Source organism: Nothobranchius furzeri, chromosome 3 (genome assembly GCF_043380555.1).
Source record: "Nothobranchius furzeri strain GRZ-AD chromosome 3, NfurGRZ-RIMD1, whole genome shotgun sequence".
Taxonomy (NCBI): Eukaryota; Metazoa; Chordata; class Actinopteri; order Cyprinodontiformes; family Nothobranchiidae; genus Nothobranchius; species Nothobranchius furzeri.
The window spans coordinates 86,269,056-86,291,717 of NC_091743.1; the positions used below are offsets into that span (position 1 = coordinate 86,269,056).

General features: G+C 41.9%; 1 protein-coding gene across 1 annotated transcript in view; it reads left to right on the top strand.

The window, feature by feature from the left end:
* The window catches only part of LOC107384695 (fibronectin type III domain-containing protein 5b), a 68,951-nt gene that overhangs the window by 32,993 nt on the left and 13,296 nt on the right, over window positions 1–22,662 (top strand). Inside the window, exon 2 of the mRNA XM_054734308.2 lies at window positions 6,391–6,506. Coding sequence (XP_054590283.1) covers window positions 6,391–6,506 — 116 coding nt within the window. The remainder of the gene's footprint in view (window positions 1–6,390; window positions 6,507–22,662) is intronic.

The window sequence follows — 22,662 nt, forward strand, 5'->3', positions numbered from 1 at the left end:
TAAAGAACTATCACTGGCAAATCAAAAGTGAGACGATGAAACAACCGACCCCCATTAAAGTCCTCTTCTTCAGTGTCGGGGTTGAACAGTCTCAGAAGAGCTTCGTCACATACCTTTTCTGTGGCGAAGTCAGTGTCGCTGTCCGTGTTACTGTCATCATCCCCGGGTGAAGCTGGCTTGAATGAGTTCTTCCCGCTGCCGTCTCCAGCGCTGAACCATGGATTCATTCATGCCAAGCTTACGTGCAGCAGCACCGTTTCCCTCCTTTACTGCCAGATCGATGGCCTCCAACTTAAATGCGGCATCATATGAACTCATACGTGTAGTTACCATGATGAGGGGGTATGGATTTGAAAAAAAATTCTTCGTTGTGCCGGCTGCTTGCATGTGCTAAATTAAAATGAGCACTTTCTTCCATTTCCACTTTTGACTTCCACCTGTTTCACTTTCTGCTAAAGCGCCCCCTGGCAGGTGAAGGAAAATCTTCAGTAAAGCCGCACCTCATTATAAGCCGCACGGTTCAAAGCGTGGGGAAAAAGTAGCCGCTTATAGTCTGGAAAATACGGTACTTTTAATGTAGCTCACATTTTTAAAAATGTATCTAGTCATTAATTATTAAATAAAAGGTTTATTATTTTTGTTAAATAAAAATAAGTATGTTTTTTCTCCCTCACCCCGGCTTTCCACGGGAGCCGTCAGCAGCACGTTACTGCAGCAGCACGTCTTGCTCGCGTTAGCTGCTGCTTGGCCCTTCCCACGAGACGCGAAGCAGCAGGGGAGCAGCTGTCACCGACCGAGCACGAAGTCACACGAGTGACTTCGTCAGTAAACACAACAACAAGCAGGAGAAAACTACAACATGGTTTGTGTTTTATGTTCTGTCCGTTTTATAATCACCAATACGGACCTGAAAAACAAAGGAGACCGCTAGCTAGGTGATAACTTGTCACGGGGCCGCACAGTTAGTAACTTTTTTTTAAAGTAAAGCAACCGGAAGGCAGTACGTTCTTTATTCTGAAAATCTCGGGAGCTTCTCTCCATTTCCGCGTCTGATTTCCTGTCTTTCCTTCCCCCAAAAATGTCGAACTTGACCCGTTTCAGAGGCGTTGCGCGTAGAAAATAGAACCGGCGCGTAAAGGCCGCGACATGCTGCTCCTGAGACGCGGCCGGCTCGCGCTGCTGACGGCTCCGGTGGAAAAGGTTCTGTTGACCACAGCGGTTCCTATCAGCAGCTATGACGTGCTGCTGCAGTAACGTGCTGCTCATACGTTTTTTTGTTGTTGGCTTCTCCGTCAGCTTTGAAAAGCATCTATGCAAAAATACATGAAAACGCATGACTTATTCTGGAATAGGGTTGAGCATCGTTTGAATTTGAATGATTCCAATTCCTCGTTTCGATTCTGGTTCCTATCGATTCCTGATTCTGATTCTTTCAAGAGGCAGGTCGCAGCAAACCATAGGTTTTACTTAAAGCTTCTTTCCGGAGTATTTCTCATATCCGGTGGCACCATCTAGTGGCTGAAAAGCATATCACACTCCTTCCATTTTTTTAAGATGGCGACTTCACTTTTCTGTTCATAAATGTGCTTCTGTAGCCGACAAACAGCTAAAACACATTGTTTTTCGAGTATTACTCTCATGTCATGTTGTGTTCTCATATATTTATATTTTAAAGACTTACTTGTCCGTGAAAAGTTCATCAACTCTGTATCAATTCAATTCAATTCAATTTTATATATATAGCGCCAAATCACGACAAGAGTCGTCTCAAGGCACTTCACATAATAAACATTCCAATTCAGGTCAGTTCATTAAGCCAATCAGAAATAATGTTTCCTATATAAGGAACCCAGCAAATTGTATCAAGTCACTGACACTAGTCAGTGACTTTACAGCAATCCTCATACTAAGCAAGCATAAAGCGACAGTGGAGAGGAAAACTCCCTTTTAACAGGAAGAAACCTCCAGACGATCCTGGCTCAGTATAAGCAGCCATCCTCCACGACTCACTGGGGATTGAGAAGACAGAGCACACACACACACACACACACACACACAAGTAATGTGTCTATAGTTATATTGTGATTTCTTAGTAAATATTCATTCTATTTGGTGAGAGATAAACTTTATTGTATTTATCCTAGTGGATCTATAATTAAACGGATAAACTAGTAGTAGCACATCCAACGTCAAGGAAAGCAAAAAGTTATTATCAGGAGAGGGAGAACGTTTAAGCGGTTAGCAGCAGTGTGCTAGTCGATGGCCCCCTCCATGAGGCCACCACAGCTCAGCAGAACATTGTAGCTTCTTCTGGGGAGAAAAACACTGAGAGAGAAAATAAAGTTAACAGCTGAAATTGCAGAAAATAATACAGTTAAAGAGCAGATTGTAGAAGAAAGCAGTAGAGTGTGAAAAGTGGTCAGTGTATCCTCCAGCAGTCTAAGCCTATAGCAGCATAACTACAGAGATAACTCAGAATAATCTATCCTATTTAGATGGAGGCATGTTGGAGGCAGGGCAAGGGAGAGCCGTCTTTACCGACCGTACACTCCACCTCCCTGTACTCCCCCACTTGTCCAGATCTAAGCTAACATCAGATTTTAACCCTAAGCCTAGACTTAAAAGTAGACAAGGTGTCTGCCTCATGGACTAAAGCTGGGAGCTGGTTCCACTGGAGAGGAGCCTGATAACTAAAAGATCTGCCTCCCATCCTAATTTTAGATATTCTGGGAACCACCAGTAAACCTGCAGTCTGAGAGCAAAGTGCTCGGTTAGGAACGTATGGAACAATCAGATCACTGATGTATGATGGAGCTTGATTATTAAGAGCTTTTTATGTGAGGAGAAGGATCTTAAAATCTATTCTGAATTTAACAGGTAGCCTATGTAGGGAAGCTAAGACAGGAGAGATATGATCTCTCTGTTTAATTCTCATCAGAACTCTAGCTGCAGCATTTTGGACAAGCTGAAGACTTTTAACTACATTCTGTGGACTTCCTGAGAGTAATGAATTACAGTAATCCAGTCTTGATGTAATAAATGCATGAACTAGTTTTTCAGCATCACTCCTGGAAAGGATGCTTCTAATCTTAGCAATATTCCGAAGGTGGAAAAAGGAAATCCTACAAACCTGTTTAACCTGGGATTTGAATGACATGTCCTGGTCAAAGATAACACCAAGGTTCCTTACTTTGTTCTCGGAGATTAATGTAATGCCATTCAGGTCAGGTGATTGGCTAAGCAATTTCCTTTTCTGGATTTCTGGTCCAAATATGAGAACTTCAGTCTTGTCTTGATTTAAAAGCAAAAAGTTTAGTCATCCAATTTTTTATGTCCTCAAGACAAGCCTGTAATCTACCCAACCGATTAGGTTCATCAGGGTTAATGGATGAATATAACTGAGTATCGTCAGCATAACAGTGGAAGTTTATCCCATGCTGTCTAATTATTTTACCAATTGGGAGCATATACATAGTAAAAAGAATTGGTCCAAGCACTGAACCCTGTGGTACTCCACAAGTAACCCTGGAGTATGAAGATTATTTGTCATGTACATTTACAAAATGAAATCTGTCAGACAGGTAAGATTTAAACCAGCCTAGCGCTGTTCCTTTGATCCCTACAACATGTTCAAGTCTTTCTAAAAGAACATTGTGATCTACTGTGTCAAAGGCAGCACTGAGATCTAACAAGACTAGAACAGACACAAGATTCTTATCTGAGGCCATGAGAATATCATTTGTAACTCTCACTAATGCAGTTTCAGTGCTGTGATACTCTCTAAAACCAGACTGAAATTCCTCAAACAGAGCATTAGTGTTTAAATGCTCACATACTTGGATGGCCACTATTTTCTCCATGACTTTGGATAAAAATGGAAGGTCAACTTAAAGTTGCGCACATTTTTCCGCTAAGTTTTCTTTCATAAATCCCAAAGTTTGCGTGGAAAGTCGCCTACGCAGTTTTCCGACCCCGTTTTGTGCGTAAGCAAGCTTGATAAATGAGGCCCCAGGTCTGTTGGACTTAGAAAAAAAATTGCTCTGAAATACCTGGCACTGGAGTCTGCACGTCTCAGATCATGAACACAGCTGATTTGTTTCATTTGGTGATGAATCACTCCTGTAGACACTAATGAAGGCTGGGGAGACATTTCTGCTGCACAGCAAGGACATAAGTTTTGCTTTCAGTTCTACTAAACAGACATTAGGGCGTGCTAAAAGCAAGCCAAAACTGCCTAGTTCCCCTTTAAAAGACAAACTGAAACTTAAATGTGGCAGCTGTCAGTAACAATGTAACCGATTTAAACATCAAAACTCTCAACAGACTAAATTTGTCATAAATAATAACAACAATAATGTCACAACTTTGCGTGAGATTTATTATTATTATGGCCAGAACCCGGTGTCATCCACCACAGAGAGGGTTATTTGCTCAGTGTTCTGACGGTCACACTCATACAGACGAGTGAGTGGAGCTGCATTTGACAGTTGATGCTCTGTGTGTTTTTGTGTCGTTTCATGCAGTGAGCCATGAAAACTCGCCTTGCACCGCCCAGAGTTTGTATTTTAAAACTCGTATGAAGTCCACTGTGCTGACACAGTTTTACGAGCTTCCTCCGTGCCGTATTTTTCGCTGCAGTATGCAAACTTTACATCACGTCATAGCTCACGGAGTAAAAGTTTAGCAGATATTCACAGAGATCAGATTCTTCTTCTGGTCGGTGGACTGGAAATAAAAAAAATTGGAACAATTCCGGTAACAACTGACAGTCATTTTCAAATACAACTAACTCCAAACAGAACAACTCCGTAAATGTAAAATGTAAATGACAACCTGCTATGATTGATCTTATTCAACTTTTTTTTTTCTGACGGGGACCACTCCTCTGTGCCGACAGCATTTACAACCTCTGCAACCCAGGAAATCCCCACATGAGCTGAAGATGGTGTGACCAAATATGGTTAATTGAGGATGTTTCTGTATGTAAGTGACTGTGAACGGACATGGGCACCTGGGTACGGACAGGTGGGATTCATCAACAGCCGATTGCAGAGGAACGTGAGGCCACCGAAGGTTTTATAAATCAGGATTTTGACCATTTATACGAATATTCTAAATTTCTTTCATAGGAAGGAATATAGTTATATTTCCACAAAGGTTTGATGGCCTAGGAGTGGACTGGGGACTGGGGACGAAGATTCAGCACTGGAATAATTCCGTCTGTATGGCCAGCAGTCTGAGTTGCTAGCAGAAATCTCTCACGAACTTAGTTCTCCGTGACCTTAACAAGCCACTGGTTGTTACCATGACAACCCCAAATGTGACATTGGAAGCAGTTAGAACATTTCTGTCTTTCTAGGTTTTCTTTGCACTTCAATGTTATTTTCCATTATAACAAAAAAGTATTGAAAATTATTAGAAAATCCTGTGGAATTTCTCTCCTTTTTACTTGCCATAGGCGGTTTTCTCTTTTTTTCTAATCACAGGGTTGATTTATGTGCTCACCCTCGTTCTTTATGTTTTCATTTTGTAGTCATTTTACTTTCATAGCAAACACTCTTGTTTGCAATTTTAATGATGTTTATCATTAATAACATCATTTGACTTAATTAATTTTAGTTGCAGCAGTAGCTCAGGGGGTAAAGCTGGTTGTCTAGTGGTCCAAGGATCGTAGGATCGATCCCAGCTCTCGCGGGGACACAGCCGTTCACTAAACTTGCCTATGTTGGCGGTCAGAGCGAATGGCAGCCTCACTTCCATCAGACCACCCAGCTGTGGTAGCTTATCATGACAGCATGTAAATGTGTGAGTGAGTTTATAATAGAAAGTGCTCTGAGTGTCTAGAAGAGAGCTAAATCAATCTAATATATTGTTAATATAATTTTTATTATTAATAATGTTAATAATTAGCACATTGAGTTGTTTGCTTGACCTCCTCCAACAAACATTTCTGTCTTTTTAATTTTTTATATTTTGTTAAATTTTTTTTGAAAGTCTGCTTCGTTCTTCAGGCTTCCAGCCTCTAATAAATAGATTTCAGCTAAAACAGGACTAACTTCTTCATCCTGCGTCTTTATTAAAAGCCCATGAGGTCAGTGCTCGTTATTCACGTGCCATCTTTAATGGATGGATTTTCCCAGGAGAGGTAAAGTCGTTTCTAACTCGGCTGATGGAGGGATGTTTCATCTTCTAATGGTCTCCAACTGGAGACGTTTAATGATTCAGCACACAGGGACGTCTCTGTTAGAGTCGTACTGTAAGTGTCAGAGGTCCAATTCATCACCCATCTGTAACCGGACGTCAGAGTGGGATCAGAACAGGTCCCAACAGGCAGGTGGGATGGGGTCCTGTCCATCACACTGACACTTGTTTGTGTCTTTGTGCTTCCAGCCGTGCCAGCGGCACCCGTGAACATCTCTGTGACCCAGCTGAGGGCACACTCGGCCATGGTGACCTGGAACATCCCTCAGGGTGACATCGTCATTGGCTACGCCATCTCCCAGCAGGTACGGTGACTCTTCATTGTTTCTGAGCTCGTCCCGGTGCCACTTTTAACTTTACAGGAATCTTGGAGCGCTGCCACGCTCCGGCGGGCGGGGGAGGGCGGAACAGCTTTTCTAATAACTGAATTATAGATTTCTTTGTGATCATCTCTGTCTCACGAGGTTGTTCCTAATTTTGTTTGCAGAACTTTTTGTAAAACGCTGTGTCACTCACGAGGTCTGCAGGCAGCACTTTAGGAAACACTCTGAAAAGTTTGGGATGTCTCAGGAGAACCTGCCTATTAAACCTTTAAATGGCTTAAAGGCTTGTTAATGTTAAGGCTGCAGGTTGACGGAGTACAAACTAATAATAATAAAGAAGAAAAATCTCCTCAGTCAAACATATAACCCAGCTCAGACCTTTCTGGATCTAATTAGCAGGAAAAACTGAGCTGTTATTGCATCTTAAACCCGTTAAAACAGGCCGGGTTGGGTTCTGTCAGCAGACCAACACAGATCTTTATCCACCTAATGAGGGTGAACTGTGCTGTTCTTCAGCAATGAGTTAAAAAAACAGTTAATAGTAAAAATAAAATATAAACATGAGACTGAAGGTGATGGTTTTGTTACCTTTTATATGGCAAGAGGTCATATTTGATCATTTTTACAGCCTAAACCTTAAATTTTGTTTTAATTTAGAACTTTTCCAGAGGAAATGAGCTAAAAAGGTTTGAATTAAATCAAAATTGATAATCAAAGAGAAATTAAACTAAAAAGTTTTGGTTTTCTTTACAGGATTACATTTATTTCTAATATGTTAGGTATGCATATAATAAAGGATGTCCAATATTATTGGTCTACTATTAATATTGGTCAATATTGGCATTAAAGGGAAAATGTGTAGTTTTTACTGTTAATTTCATTGAAAAGTGGTTGAAAATTAATAAAATGATGTCCTGTTGCTGGAAAAATATTGGCGGCTTCGTAACGTACAACCATAAAAACGGGATCTAAGGTACATAGGGCGTGGGTCTAGCATATTTGGGGGAGGTCCTTATTAGACACTATGTTTCCTTCTTGCCGGCTCGGGGTCCTGCGCCTGTTGATGACGTTACGTTATTACGTTCAAAAACATTTAGCTAGTAAGAAACATGAATTTAATAACAAAACTGCTAAACTCTTTCCAAAACCTATGTGAAAGACAATAATGGAAAAAGAGATGCAATATATTTTGGCCAAGTGGTACTACCGTAGTATGTTGACGTAATCGGCAGGCGCAGGACCCCGAGCAGATCCCGAAACGACAGCGCCAGAAAACTAGATTCAGTGTTGCTCTCTTTCGATTGGATTAACTGAAGGACCATCGGAGTCTTGCAGAGGTGCATCATGCTTTCTGCTCCACAGGAAACAACATTTGCCATAATCTGTTTTAAACTAGCGACAGGCACGGTTAGCGATGGGTACCGAATTCGGTACTTTTTAAGGTACTGACCGAATTCCATAGTACCGACTGAGCACCGATTCACGTCATTTGAAACGGTGCCTCGTTTCGGTACCCGTCCTTCATAACGAGAACGTTCCTAGACAGCTGCGCATGCGCAAGAGCGTTACGTTGGTCGCTGCAAGCCAGTTGTAAACAGAGCAGCATGGTAGAAAGAACGCACGCTAAAGCTTGGGTCCACTTCACTAAATGTGATGGGTAACTGGGTGATGATGAAACCAGTGACAACGATCTAAGTGAGACATCCTCATCTTAATCTGCTCCGGTAGGTAAATAAAATGTTGACATGTTAGCTTCCGTTTCGCTAATGGTGTGTGCGCTTTCTCCTCGGAACTCCGAATTTCCGACTAGAACATGAACGCGCTCTAAAGTTTGGCTTCACTTTACTAAATGCACTTTACTAAAAGTAAATTTAGTTCACAGTAAAGACGTTTGCTTCAGTTTAATTATCAGCTTATAAAACTACAAGGACGATGTTAAAATACAAACAGTTGTATGTTATTTATCGTGATATTTGTCAAATATGGTTATATATTGAGAAAATTATGTATTTAATTATAAAAGAGAATTAAAATATTAAACACTCAAAAGTATCGAAAATTGGTACCGTTAAGTACCGGTATTGATTCCTAGGCACCGGGAATTAGTACCGAATCGATTCAAATGTCAAAGGTACCCATCCCTAGTCACCGTTAGGATTTGGTGTGAAACTACCCTAAAAGTGTAAGTATGTATTGTCCTCTAGCGCCAGGAAACTACACACTGTAATTTTAAACTTTAATATCGGAAATGATCAGTCACTCTGAGTTTTTCATGCAGGCTGACCATGAAAATAGTTCAATTCAATTCAATTCAAGTTTATTTATATAGCGCCAAATCACGACAAGAGTCGTCTCAAGGCACTTCACATAAAAAAGTCTCCTACACCTATCTCCTGCATTAGCGTCTGATAAAAAACAGGCGGTGAAACTCTAGGATTAGAAAATCCTGACGGATCTACGTCACACCGTCACTTAACATTCATGGACTCACCCATCTTGACACGTGACGGGGAAGGCTGTTGATGTTTTAGCATCCAGGTAACAGCAGAGGACGTCTCAGCTAATAGAAGCTAACTGTTAGCATTAGCAACACCACCACACAGCAGAACTCCTCCAGGATTGTGCTATTTGTGGAGATAAATCAACATTGCAGAGCAAATTGAGTCAGCGGTAAAGTTGTGTTGCTGTTCGCCAATCAGAGGTGAGATGTCCACATATCATGAAATAAGACTCCAAATCCTGCCGTCTGATGCTCATTTCTGTTGTAGCTCACTTCAAGTTCCTGGAACAGATGCACAGGAGCTATTTTTCCCCAAAGAACGACTTACAAGGCATCCGTTCTTACTAGAGAGCCTCGCAAATATATTAAAAATATGCAGTAAAGGACCTCTTTAATTCACTTATTTACCAATTTTAACAAACTTGGATGATCTTAATTCTAAAATTAGGTCTGATTGAATCCAGTCTGAGAGCATTATTTATTTTTTTAAGTAAAGCATTAGCCTGTCTGAAGTGATAACATTGTGATTTCCTGATGAATATAAAGCTTGTAGAAGCAGGGCATCCCAGCCCCACATCATGGTAGAACCTCTGCTGTGCTTTACTGTAAGAGGCCTAGGATTCAACTCCCTAAAATCTGCATAAGTTTAAAACCCAGAATGACTTAAATGTGAAGGATCAAATCCATGATTTTTGTCTTGCTTCACGATAGACACCTCGAACAATTTAACCCTCTAACTGGTTTAAAGGGGCATTATGGAAGTTTGACAGCCAAAACATGTATAGAAATAATAAATGTCTTCTTCATACTTTCTCCTGCAATGCCCTGGTCCTGTAGAATGAGCCCTGGCATTTTTACTGTGATTGCCTGTTTTTCTGTAAAATCACAGAAAAAGAGAGATGCTCGGGTCGAGCAGGCTGCTTCATGCGCGTTCACGCTCAGACATCACCCGTAGCATTTGCTATCCGTAGCTTTAGCAGCAGAGAGAGAGGCAGTGCCATTTGCTGATGTGGCCCCCAGATTCTGGACCTCTCTCCCCCTGAGCCTGAGATCAGTGGACTCAGTGGTCTCCTTTAAAAAGCAGCTGAAGACTCACCTGTTCAAGCTGGCTTTTGTATGACCTTCTTCACCTCTCTCCCTTTATTCTGCTCTCCCCACCTATTCCACCTTCCTCAGGATCCACTGATTTCCCTCTTTCCTGTTCCCTCTCTCTCTTTCTTTACATTTTTTCTTTTAAATCCCAATCGCCTATTTTTGCTTATTTTAAATATATTTTTAAACATTTTCTAAATGCTTTTTATAGTTTTACATTTTTTTGTTTTTGTGAAGCGCCTCGTGATTTAAGAGGCGCTATAGAAATGATATTTTCTTCTTCTTCTTCTTTGTCGCTGTTCCTAACGCCTAGTGACAAAGCTAGCTACATTTCTGAGGACCCTTAGCTACTTTCTGGAGAACTTTCTTCTAGATATTTCCTGCAAATTAGCAACAAAATAGACATTTTTGCTCCGAACCGTTCTTTGAACGTTGTTTCAGCTGTCATCAAGGATATAAATGTTACAGATACAAAAGACGTCACTGGTGCTATAGCTCACCTAGTAAGATGTCGGACTCTCGTGCAGAAGAACTGGGTTTGATTCTGGGTGTGAACATAGTTTATTTAGAGTTTCTTTTTTACATTAATGGTATATTTGTTTACAGTAAGATGCCCAAATTTTTATTTGAGACTCGCCGAACGGCATTGAATTCACAGATAAAAAAGATGTGGGTTCAACTCTCATTTTGGAACAATTTTTCAAGCAAGGGAAGGGAATGATCTGAGCATGCAGGAGGACTGACCCATCTTAAACCTTTGTCGGCTGTGCTGAAGAGAAAGGTACAGAACCAAATTATTTAATTAATTAGCTGCACGTTCTCCTGTCCTCTTTCCTCCAGGCCACACACACACACACACACACACACACACACACACACACACAAGGGACTGTCTCAGCTGTTATTTTCGTTAAGGAGTGTGCACGTACAGCATGCGCGCCTCGTGCACAGGCCTACTATTGAAACTGTCGTTATGCTTTTGGCCTGAGGGGGCAATCGCGAGCATAAAAATTCAAAAGTCTGTAAAGTCCCTTTAAATGAATGAAGCTGCACTGCAGTTTTTCAGAGCTTCACGTTGATTCTGCTGTTCCATCACCTCATCCGTTTCCTCAGCCTCACATCTCCCACAATCAGGGCTGCTAACTCAGCTTGCCTCATTCAATCAGTTTTCACCACCTACGGTTTTGGCAGTCAGAGCATCGGACATTAGCTGAGCTCTGAGTGGGAGCCGTCTCCATTAGCGGTAATGATTTGGCTCATACTTGTCTGAACAGCAAGAACATCTACGGCGGCGGCGATGCCAAACATCCTCTGACTCTTATTCCTGTGAGTCGCCTCTGGTCTGACGCAGAGTCCAACAAGCTGAAGAAAACACTAGAAAAGAAGGTAAAACATCTGCTGTAAGCTCAGAAAGCACTTATGTAAAAGTCAGAGTGAAATAATAACGGAGCAGAGCTGATGGGAGCAGGAGGATGCAGCAGGTTTCATCTGTTGAGCTCTTTTCTTTCTGCTGTTAGTCATCAGGAGCAGCAGAAGCTTTTACAAAAGGGCAGAGCTGCTGTTATACAAGAGGCTGCTCCGTCAGTCAAAGCTTTTGTTCTCTAAGAAAACTCCAGTTTCTTGTTCGGATGGGTCTCACATACGAGCTCCTCGTATGGGGTAGTTTCACCTGGCGTTGATGACGAGCTCAACCGTCTGAATTAGGGCGAGTGAACAATCTCTTCTCCCGTCTGAAGCAGGAAATCCCACAGCGCCGGCAAACAGGAAGTAACCCAGTTTAAAACTGTGCTTCTGAGACTCCCACAGAGCCTGATTCCTACACCTCACACCGTCAGAAGGGCAATGTTTGTCAATTAAACCCACGCTCGAGGCGCGTTGGGAGGGTTTTAATCTGCTACTTTACAGAGATTCTATTTGTGACAAGAAATCTATGAAGTTTGTTTATCTGGTGCTCCTTTTAAAATAATCACATATCCAGAGTTTACCGGTGTTTACCTGAAGACATTCAGGTCACGTTTCACCGAGGATACAACCTGTTCTGTACCATCCGGAGCTATAAATAACTCTACAGCAAAGTGCACACAGTAGGGTTCAGCCTCTGTGGGCTGTGAGTGATGGGAGACTAGATATGCTGCCAGCCAGTTATTGAAGATAAAGAAGCATGTTTTAGCCTTTAATCATGTTACCGTTTGGCCCTGAGTCACAATGCTAATCAACCCTTTGAAAGCGATATGATTAAGGCTGATAATCACGACTTTAATCATAATACAAATCTGCTTTTAATCTTCAAATAATTCGTCTTTAATTGCAAAATGATCCAACCTTTCATTGTGAAACAATTCAGTCCATAAAGGGGCGTTATATAAGTTTGACAGCCAAAACATGTATAGAAATAATAAATGTCTTCTTCATACATTCTCCTGCAATGCCCTGGTCCTGTAGAATGAGCCCTGGCATTTTTACTGTGATTGCCTGTTTTTCTGTAAAATCACAGAAAAAGAGAGATGCTCGGGTCGAGCAGGCTGCTTCACGCGCGTTCACGCTCAGGCATAGCCCGTAGCATTTGCTATCCGTAGCTTTAGCAGCAGAGAGAGAGGCAGTGCCACTTTGTCGCTGTTCCTAACGCCTAGTGACAAAGCTAGCTACATTTCTGAGGACCCTTAGCTACTTTCTGTAGAACTTTCTTCTAGATATTTCCTGCAAATTAGCAACAAAATAGCCATTTTCGCTCCAAACCGTTCTTTGAACGTTGTTTCAGCTGTCATCAAGGATATAAATGTTACAGATACCAAGGACATCACTGGTGCTTTAGCTCACCTAGTAAGACATCGGACTCTCGTGCTGAAGACCTGGGTGCGATTCTAGATGTAAAAATAGTTTACTTGAGAGTTTCTTTTTTACATTAATGGTATATTTTTTACAGTAAGATGCCCAAATTTGTATTTGAGACTCGCCGAACGGCATTGAATTCGCAGATAAAAAAGATGTGGGTTCAACTTTCATTTTGGAACAATTTTTCAAGCAAGAGAAGGGAATGATCTGAGCATGCAGGAGGACTGACCCATCATAAACCTTTGTTGGCTGTGCTGAAGAGAAAGGTACAGAACCAAATTATTTAATTAATTAGCTGCGTGTTCTCCTGTCCTCTGTCCTCTGGGCCACACACACACACACACACACACACACACACACAATGGACTGTCTCAGCTGTTATTTTCCTTAAGGAGTGTGCACGTACAGCATGCGCGCCTCGTGCACGAGCCTACTATTGAAGCTGCCGTTACGCTTTTGGCCTGAGGGGGCAATCGCGAGCATAAAAATTCAAAACTCCGTAAAGTCCCTTCAAAGTGGCAGTGTGTAGTTTCCTGGCACTAGGGGGGTATTATACATTTCAGGGTAGTTTTACATCATATCGTCGTGACTGTCATTAGTTTAAAAAAAATATGGTAAATGTTGTTACCTGTGGAGCAGAAAGCATGCAACCTCAGTGTGACTCTTCAGACTTCGATGGTCCTTGAGTTAATTCCATCAAGTCACACTACGGCAACACCACTCGGCCAAAATATATTGCATCTCGTTTTTTGATTCTGTTCTTTCACAAATGTTTTGGAAATAGTTTAGCAGTTTGTTGTTAAACTCATGGTCCTTAATGCCTAAATGTTTTCTTTGTAATTTGTTTTTTAAAGACTATTTGTAAAAGGTTTTGAATGCATTTACATAATTAGCAGCTCCTTTCTGTTTGCATGAATGAGGAATTCTATATATTTCATTAGGTCTTATATAAATAAAGCTATTTATTCATATAAAATGTTGTATACTTGTAATTTGTTCAATAAAGTTCTTTTAAATGTTGCCCCATTTCATCAAAATCACTCAAAAAATCAGTTTGTCAACTGATATTTTTGCTTGTGTTTTACATTTCATTTGGCATTAAAAGCATGTTTTCCTGAAATTTTTTTTGGTTCAAACAGGAAGTCAAACCAAGACAGAAGAGGCAGGCCGGTACATTTAACAAAATAAAAGAAATGTTTCAAAATAAAACTCGGTGATTGATAAACAAAATCATTTTTGTGTAACTAAACAGACTAGAGAGATGAAAATGAACAAACACTCACACACACACACACACACACTCCTGCGGAGAAATATGGCGTTTCCATAATTTTCAATGTAGTTTTTACTGCAAAAGATGAATTTAATAAATGTGAATACAAACAAATACACTGCAGCAGGATCAGCACAGTCTCTGATATCAACAAGCGAAGCAAACTGGTTACACATACACACACACACACACACACACACACACACACACACACACACACACACACACACACACACACAGCAAGAGGGTGGGGTGGGGGGTTTGGAAAACAGTAGGCGTGAGCAGAGGAGCAGACAGCGCACGAATTTCGTGAGCAATCCTCTTCGCGGCGCTTCGCAGCTGGTGTGTTTAGGCTGCTGCCCTCACGACCCGACCCCAGATAAGCAAAGTAAAACAGATGGATGATTTGGCCTTTAGTCATAATTTTATTCAGCCTTAAACCACAATAAAATCTGGCCTTTTATTAGAAAAACGTTTGGCTTCGAATCATGACACGATTGTGCCTTCAATCATAAATATATTAGTCCTTTAATCATGAAATGATTATGTATACAAATATGTTCTCAGTTCCTTTTCTAAAAACATGGTAAATTTTACTTTGATGACTTAAAGATCATCATAACATTACAGATGATGCAGTGTTTGGGAAACATAACTGTCATTACAGGTAGGGTTGGGCGTTGTTTGATTTTGAACGATTCTGATTCCTCGTTTCGATTCCGGTTCCTATCTATTCCCGATTCCGATTCTTTGAAGACATGACATGTTTCACATGAGCCAGCTATCCACAGGTCCTACTTGATGAAATAATCTTAACTTCAACATGAATTTTAACTCTATGAACAACAACATCGCCTTCATTTAGACAAAAACATGTTTTGGAGAAAAAAAGAAAAAGACTTGCAGCACAACCAGTGTGTTTGTTTCTGACCACAACCAAAGTCTGGAAGAAGCCTCTGGGACGAGAGGCTAAATATCTCCAACATATCCAGAAACGTCCAGCTATTTTCAGCTAAAACTCTCAGGATGATCATGTCCAGGATGACGGAGAACTACACCTCCATGCTGCAGCAGCATTCAGTCAGAACAGGAAGTGAAACTTAAACGTAGCTGCTGTCAGTAACAATCTAACAGATTTTAAACATTAAAACTCAACAGAAATAGTTCAGAAAGGAAATTAAAATGTTCACAACTGTGTGTGTGATTTATTATTATTATTATTATAATAAAGTGTTGGTGAGCGGCTGCATCTGACTGCTGATGCTCCGTGTGTGTTGTTATTTCTGCAGTGAGACAAACTCACCTCACACCGTCCAGAGTTTGTTCTTTAAAGCTTCTGTTAAATCCACCGTGTTGACGTATTTAACAAGTTTCCTCTACGCTGCAGGAGTTAAAGTTTACATCACAGAGTAAAAGTTCGGCAGACGCGTTTGTTTATATCTGGGTGGGCCGGACTCGGTGCTGCACACAGACAGCTGGTGTGATCAGCTCTGAAAAGCGTTGATCACAATTTGCTGATGACGTTTATTTTTCACGGAGATTCGCCGCGGATTCCTCTGCCGGTTGGCATTCTAGGAATCGAAACTAGGAATCGAAATAAAAAACTTCGAACGATTCCGGGAAAAACTAACAGTTGGAACCGGTTCCAGTCGATGCTCGATGCCCAACCGTAATTACCAAAGTCAAACATGTGGACCTACCTGCTTCCTCTCTTAAAGTCTCTTTCCGGAGTATTTCTCTTATCTGATGGCACCATCTAGTGGCTGAAAAGCACATCACACTCCTTCCATTTTTTTAAGATGGCGACTTAACGTTTCTGTTCAGAAATGTGCTTCTGTAGCCGACAAACAACTAAAACACGTTGTTTCACGAGTATTACTCTCATGTAGGGCTGCAACAAACGATTATTTGGATAATCGATTAATCGGATGGGGTCTCGACACGATTAATCGATTAATCGGATTACATAGGGACATTTTTAAAAACTGCTAGGGAAACGTTATTTTTCTCCTTCCTTCACTTTATTAAACACAACATTATTAGAAAACAGTTCAATAGCAGAAAAACAACATGCCATCACCTAAATTGTCTTATAAGGTGTATAGACAGAGACCCTAAGCTACACCTATCTGTGACCTAAAATGCTTGGTCCAAGTTAAACAGCTTAAAGAGCAAGTCAACCCCTACCAGAGTCTAACTCCACTCCCGCTTCATGTTTGAAAAATGCAACAAATGCTGTTGCCTGGCAGACCGAGAGGGCGGAGCTGCTAACAAATACACACACACTCAGGCTCACGACAGCGTTGTGACATCATAATGTACCAGTTTACATCATAGCATATTTCTTAGCCAATAGCGGTGGCAGATTTAAATTAAAATACAGTGCAGAGTTTTTACCTGACAACCGCACAACACTGCCAGTTTTAGGCAGAATATTTAAATTTTAACTAAGATGCACTGAAGTGCCAAATTATTGACGACACGTGTCTGCAGCACGATTAGATACTCGTTTATTTAGTTTATCAGCAAAAAAAAGTTTATTTGGGGGTGACTTGCTCTTTAAGGGCAATTCTCATCTGTTTTATTTGATCTCATCTGTAGACATTTATTATAATTGGGGATGTCAAACAACTAATTTTTAAATGTAATTAAACATAGGCTGTGAATTAATCAAAATTAATCACTATTTCCAAAAATGACTGAAAAATACCAAATAAAACAAAAGTAAATGAATGCCATCCTCCTTGTGATGATGCCCTGGGCAACTGCCATAAAGTCACATCAAGAAATGTTGCTGATCATTCCAATGATCCCAAATAGATTCACATTAGGCCACATGAAAGCAACTGAACCCAAAAATATATTAACCAGTATATAACTGCACTCTCACACAACACGCCTGCAGCAACAGTTAGGACGCCTCCCTCCCTTTTAAAAGCGTTTTCGCTTCTGAGGACATTGTGGTTGTAAAACCACATGTTAGTAGTCTGGCCCCAGTGTGATCAACCAGTTTAGCGTTGCGCTTACAATTTTATAGACTTTTTTTAACGAGCTTAGGGCATGTCTAGCGTGTGTAATAATCCGGGGCTTGGGTGAATCACTTTTGAAAAGTTTTTAACTTACCCGGACACCGAGCTCTCTCCTTCCTCGCTGATGATTCTGACATGCTTGCGTTTAAGACGCTGCATCATCACCATAGTCTCCCCGTGCCATGCTAAGTCTGACCTACAAACGTCGCATGTCTTCGCCTGATTTAACTGAAAATGCTCCCAAACTTTAGAAGTTTTTACTTTTTTGGGGTCTCGCTGCTTCTGCCATGTTCCTCTTACAAACACCTGCCGGCTCTCCACCGGTCTGCGCGCAACGGCGGGCGGGAGGGGAGGGGGCTTTTGGAAGAGTTGCGCAACACAACGAAACGATGACGCAATTCGTTGCCAACGCTTTTAGTAATCGATTTTCATCGAATTTATCGATTCGTTGTTGCAGCCCTACTCTCATGTCATGTTGTGTTCTCATATATTTATATTTTAAAGACTTACTTGTCTGTGAAAAGTTCATCAAGTCTGCATCAGCCGAGTTATTCCTTAAATTTGAAGCAAGTAAGCGGTAGTCTAACGCTATTGGTTAGTTCTGGTCGGCACTCAGTTTCGCCACGGAGCTCTGCGGGGCAGGGGGCGTGCTTTTTTAAAAAGACATATTGCTTACATTATATCACAGTACATGATAAGATCATCACTTTTACTGATTTCTGACAAATCATACATAATTTCTGAAAGGGGAAAACTCCGGAAAGATACTTTTAAGTGTCCAAAATGAAATGAACTTCCTGAAAACCACAAACTAAAGACTGTCAGACGGTCTCTGATCTGCAGCAGCCTTCAGGAACACTTCTGAGCATTTTGATTGATCTGCATGCCAGAAGTTTTCAGCAGCTGTATTATAAATGCAAGGTAACTCTTATTATCGTAACATTTGTGCAGAACTGAAACAAACAAAGACATTTTGCCCTTAACAGTAGCTTATTAGACAACAAACAGCATTCAAAACCTAGCTTGTTCTCTAAATTCACTGTAACAGCTTTAAAGGAACATTCACATTAGGCTACAACATCAATCACAATAACCCCTTATCGATCATTTCAATATTCAGACATATTTTCATAATGATTCCTAATAATTATATGATGAGCTCTAATAATTTAGTGATTTAAAATGTTCTGTCTAAACCTCATGGTTGCACAGCATTTTGCAGAAAATCACATTGATGGGTCTTTAAAAATATTATAATATGTAAAAGTCAGAGGTCACTAACAAACCCACTTTTATCTAGACACAGATCTGAAGCCCGCGAGGACGTTGTTCTATGGTTCAAAAACGTCCTGCGTGAGACTCTCTCATGTCTGCCAGTTTGGCGTGGCTCAAAGGTTTTCGCGAACACTGATCAATGATGCATTATGTGATTAAGTATACTTTTTCCCCTCTGTGCCCTGACATCCTAGCAGCACAATAATTAAATTAATTGGCAGACTCTTATAACTCCTGAGAATATGTTATGATTACCCTCGTCGCCTGTAACCCTGCTGGAGGAGCCAAACCAACTGCTCTGATTCAGACGTCTGTGGAGCGTCCAGCTTACTGCCAGACATTCGTTTATTGGCTTTACCTCAGATGTGACCACTTTACAGACACATTTATTGGCTGGGAAAACAGAGTTTCTGCTGGCCAGTAGAAGAAGGTTTTGTGAAGATTAACAACGTGCTTACCAAGCAGAAGGGTGCTTTCCTATCTAAATGTCATATAAAAAGACATCTTATTCACTTTGCAGTGCTGAGTAAGCAGAAAGCTTTTGGATTTAGTTTTATTCTGCTGACTGTTCACGGGAACCATCTTTGTTATCCTGTTTTATTTTTTCTCTGGGAGCTGTGAGGCTTTCTGGGAATCAGACATTTTCAGATCTTTGCTTTTTCATAGCCCAGTACAGGCGAAAGGGTATGGAAAATTTCTGTATCTCAATTATTAGAGATTAAATTTTGTTACATTTAGAAAAATATGGCAAAATGTACTGGGGGGGTTTACTGGGTTATTTTTCTTTTAAAATAGTTGTTTTTCATTAATATTTTTATTTTTTATTATTACTATAATTGGTTTGGTCTCATTTTTATCACATAAAATGTGTCAATTTCAGTGAGAAACCTCTAAAACCTGCTGTTTAATAACAGTAGTCTGCAAGACAAATAAATGATGCACCCAGCATCAGGTAGGTTGTGTTTGAGTGGAGAGGAGACCATCACAGGCGGCGTATCACAGCAGGTGTATCACAGCCGGCGTATCAAAGACATTGTATGACAGATGGCGTATCACAGGCAGCGTATCACAGCCCGCATATTACAGGCGGCGTATCACAGCCGGCGTATTACAGGCGGCATTTTACAGGCAGCGTATTACAGACAGTGTATCACAGCCGGCGTATCACAGACATTGTATTACAGATGGCATTTTACAGACGGCATGTCACAGGCAGCGTATCACAGCCAGGGGAACACAGACATTGTATTACAGGCGGCGTATCACGGCCATCATATCACAGGCAGCGTATCACAGGCGGCATATCAAAGGAGGCGTATTACAGGAGGCATATTACAGGCGGTGTATTACAGGTGGCGTATTGCAGGCGGCGTATCACAGCCAGCGTATCACAGGCGGCGTATTACAGGCGGTGTATCACAGGCGGCGTATTACAGGCGGCGTATTACAAGCGGCGAATCACAGCCGGCGTATTACAGACTGTGTATCACAGCCGGCGTATCACAGGCAGCGCATTACAGACTGTGTATCACAGCCGGCGTATCACAGACATTGTATTACAGATGGCATTTTACAGACGGCATGTCACAGGCAGCGTATCACAGCCAGGGGAACACAGACATTGTATTACAGGCGGCGTATCACGGCCATCATATCACAGGCAGCGTAGCACAGGCGGCATATCAAAGGAGGCGTATTACAGGAGGCATATTACAGGCGGTGTATTACAGGTGGCGTATTGCAGGCGGCGTATCACAGCCAGCGTATCACAGGCGGCGTATTACAGGCGGTGTATCACAGGCGGCGTATTACAGGCGGCGTATTACAAGCGGCGAATCACAGGCGGCGTATTACAGGCGGTGTATTACAGGCGGTGTATTACTGGTGGCGTATTACAGGTGGCGTATTGCAGGTGGCGTATTACAGGCAGCATATTACAGACGGTGTATTACAGGCGGTGTATTACTGGTGGCGTATTACAGGTGGCGTATTGCAGGTGGCATATTACAGGCAGCATATTACAGGCGGTGTATTACAGGTGGTGATTACTGGTGGCGTATTACAGGCGGCATATCACAGGCGGCATATCACAGACATTGTATCACAAGCGGCGTATCACAGACATTGTATTACAGCCAGCGTATCACAGGAGGTGTATTACAGGCGGCGTATTACAGGCGGCGTATTACAGGCAGTGTATTACAGGTGGCGTATTGCAGGCGTCGTATTACAGGCAGCGTATTACAGACGGTGTATCACAGCCGGCGTATCACAGACATTGTATCACAGGCGGCGTATCACGGCCATCGTATCACAGGCGGCGTATCACGGCCATCGTATCACGGCCATCGTATCACAGGCGGCGTATCACAGACATTGTATTACAGGCGGCGTATTACAGGCAGCATATTACAGACGGTGTATCACAGCCGACGTATCACAGGCGGCGTATCACAGACATTGTATTACAGCCAGCGGATCACAGGAGGTGTATTACAGGCGGCGTATTACAGGTTGTGTATTATAGGTGGCGTACTGCAGGCGTCGTATTACAGGCAGCGTATTACAGACGGTGTATCACAGCCGGCGTATCACATACATTGTATCACAGGCGGCGTATCACGGCCATCGTATCACAGGCGGCGTATCACGGCCATCGTATCACAGGCGGCGTATCACAGACATTGTATTACAGGCGGCGTATTACAGGCAGCATATTACAGACGGTGTATCACAGCCGGCGTATCACAGGCGGCGTATCACAGACATTGTATTACAGCCAGCGGATCACAGGAGGTGTATTACAGGCGGCGTATTACAGGTGGTGTATTACAGGTGGCGTATTGCAGGCGTCGTATTACAGGCAGCGTATTACAGAAGGTGTATCACAGCCGGCGGATCACAGACATTGTATCACAGGCGGCGTATCACGGCCATCGTATCACAGGCGGCGTATCACAGACATTGTATTACAGGCGGCGTATTACAGGCGGCATATTACAGGCAGCATATTACAGGCAGCGTATTACAGACGGCGTATCACAGACGGCATATTACAAGTGGCGTATTACAGGCGGCGTATTATAGGCGGCGTATTACAGGCGGTGTATTACAGGCGCCGTATTACAGGCGGCGTATTACAGGCGGCATATTACAGGCAGCATATTACAGGCAGCGTATTACAGGCGGCGTATCACAGACGGCATATTACAAGTGGCGTATTACAGGCGCCGTATTACAGGCGGCGTATTACAGGCGGCGGATCACAGGCGGTGGATCACGGACAGGATTCGACTTACACGGGAGCTAAGGGGAGCCCAGCTGACCTGAAAGGGTGACAGGCTCCCCTGGAAGCCCTACACTTCACCTCAAGTCACTGGCACGGCAGGTGTCAGTACCAGATCAGCTCGGGGTCCTGCGTCTGCCAAATACGCCATAGTAGATGATTGGCTGAGCCTTACGGAAGTTACGATACCACGTTTGTAAAAGTTACGTTAGCACGTTGACAATGATGATTGTGATTGGTCAGAACAAATACACGGTTGTAGTCTTGGCGGCTGTAGTCCTGTAGTCCCAAAATCAACACTTTTTGATGAAAATGTTAGAATTTTCAAAGGACATTTAAAATAAAAGCAAAGATATCAACTGATAAACGGTGACCCTCAAAAGCTCTTGATTTTGATTAAATGGGTCTATATAAAATAAAATAACTTTATTGAAAAGACAGTAAGCAACATTTTGACTGAATGCATGTATTTACATAACTAAGGAAATATACAGACAAATTCCACATTAATACAAACAGATATGGCTTCACATATAAGAACTGTTGTCTATTTTGGCAGTCTGATGTTGGTCTTACTATATGCAGTTTCACATTCTTTACAAAACAAAAATAATATGGTGCTTTATTCACAAGTTACAATTTTAAAGAAAACATTTAGGTGTAACAAAGAATTTATTAACACAACTGCTGATATCTTTCCAAAACTTGTAAAAAGCTGAGTGAATTGGCCGTGATGTGATGTCATCAGCAGGCGCCGGACCCCGAGCAAATCTGCTACCGACACCGGGCACGGCAGCGCGCACTCCATTTTTGCATCTGTAGATCCATTTGATCTGCTTAGTTAAAAAGTT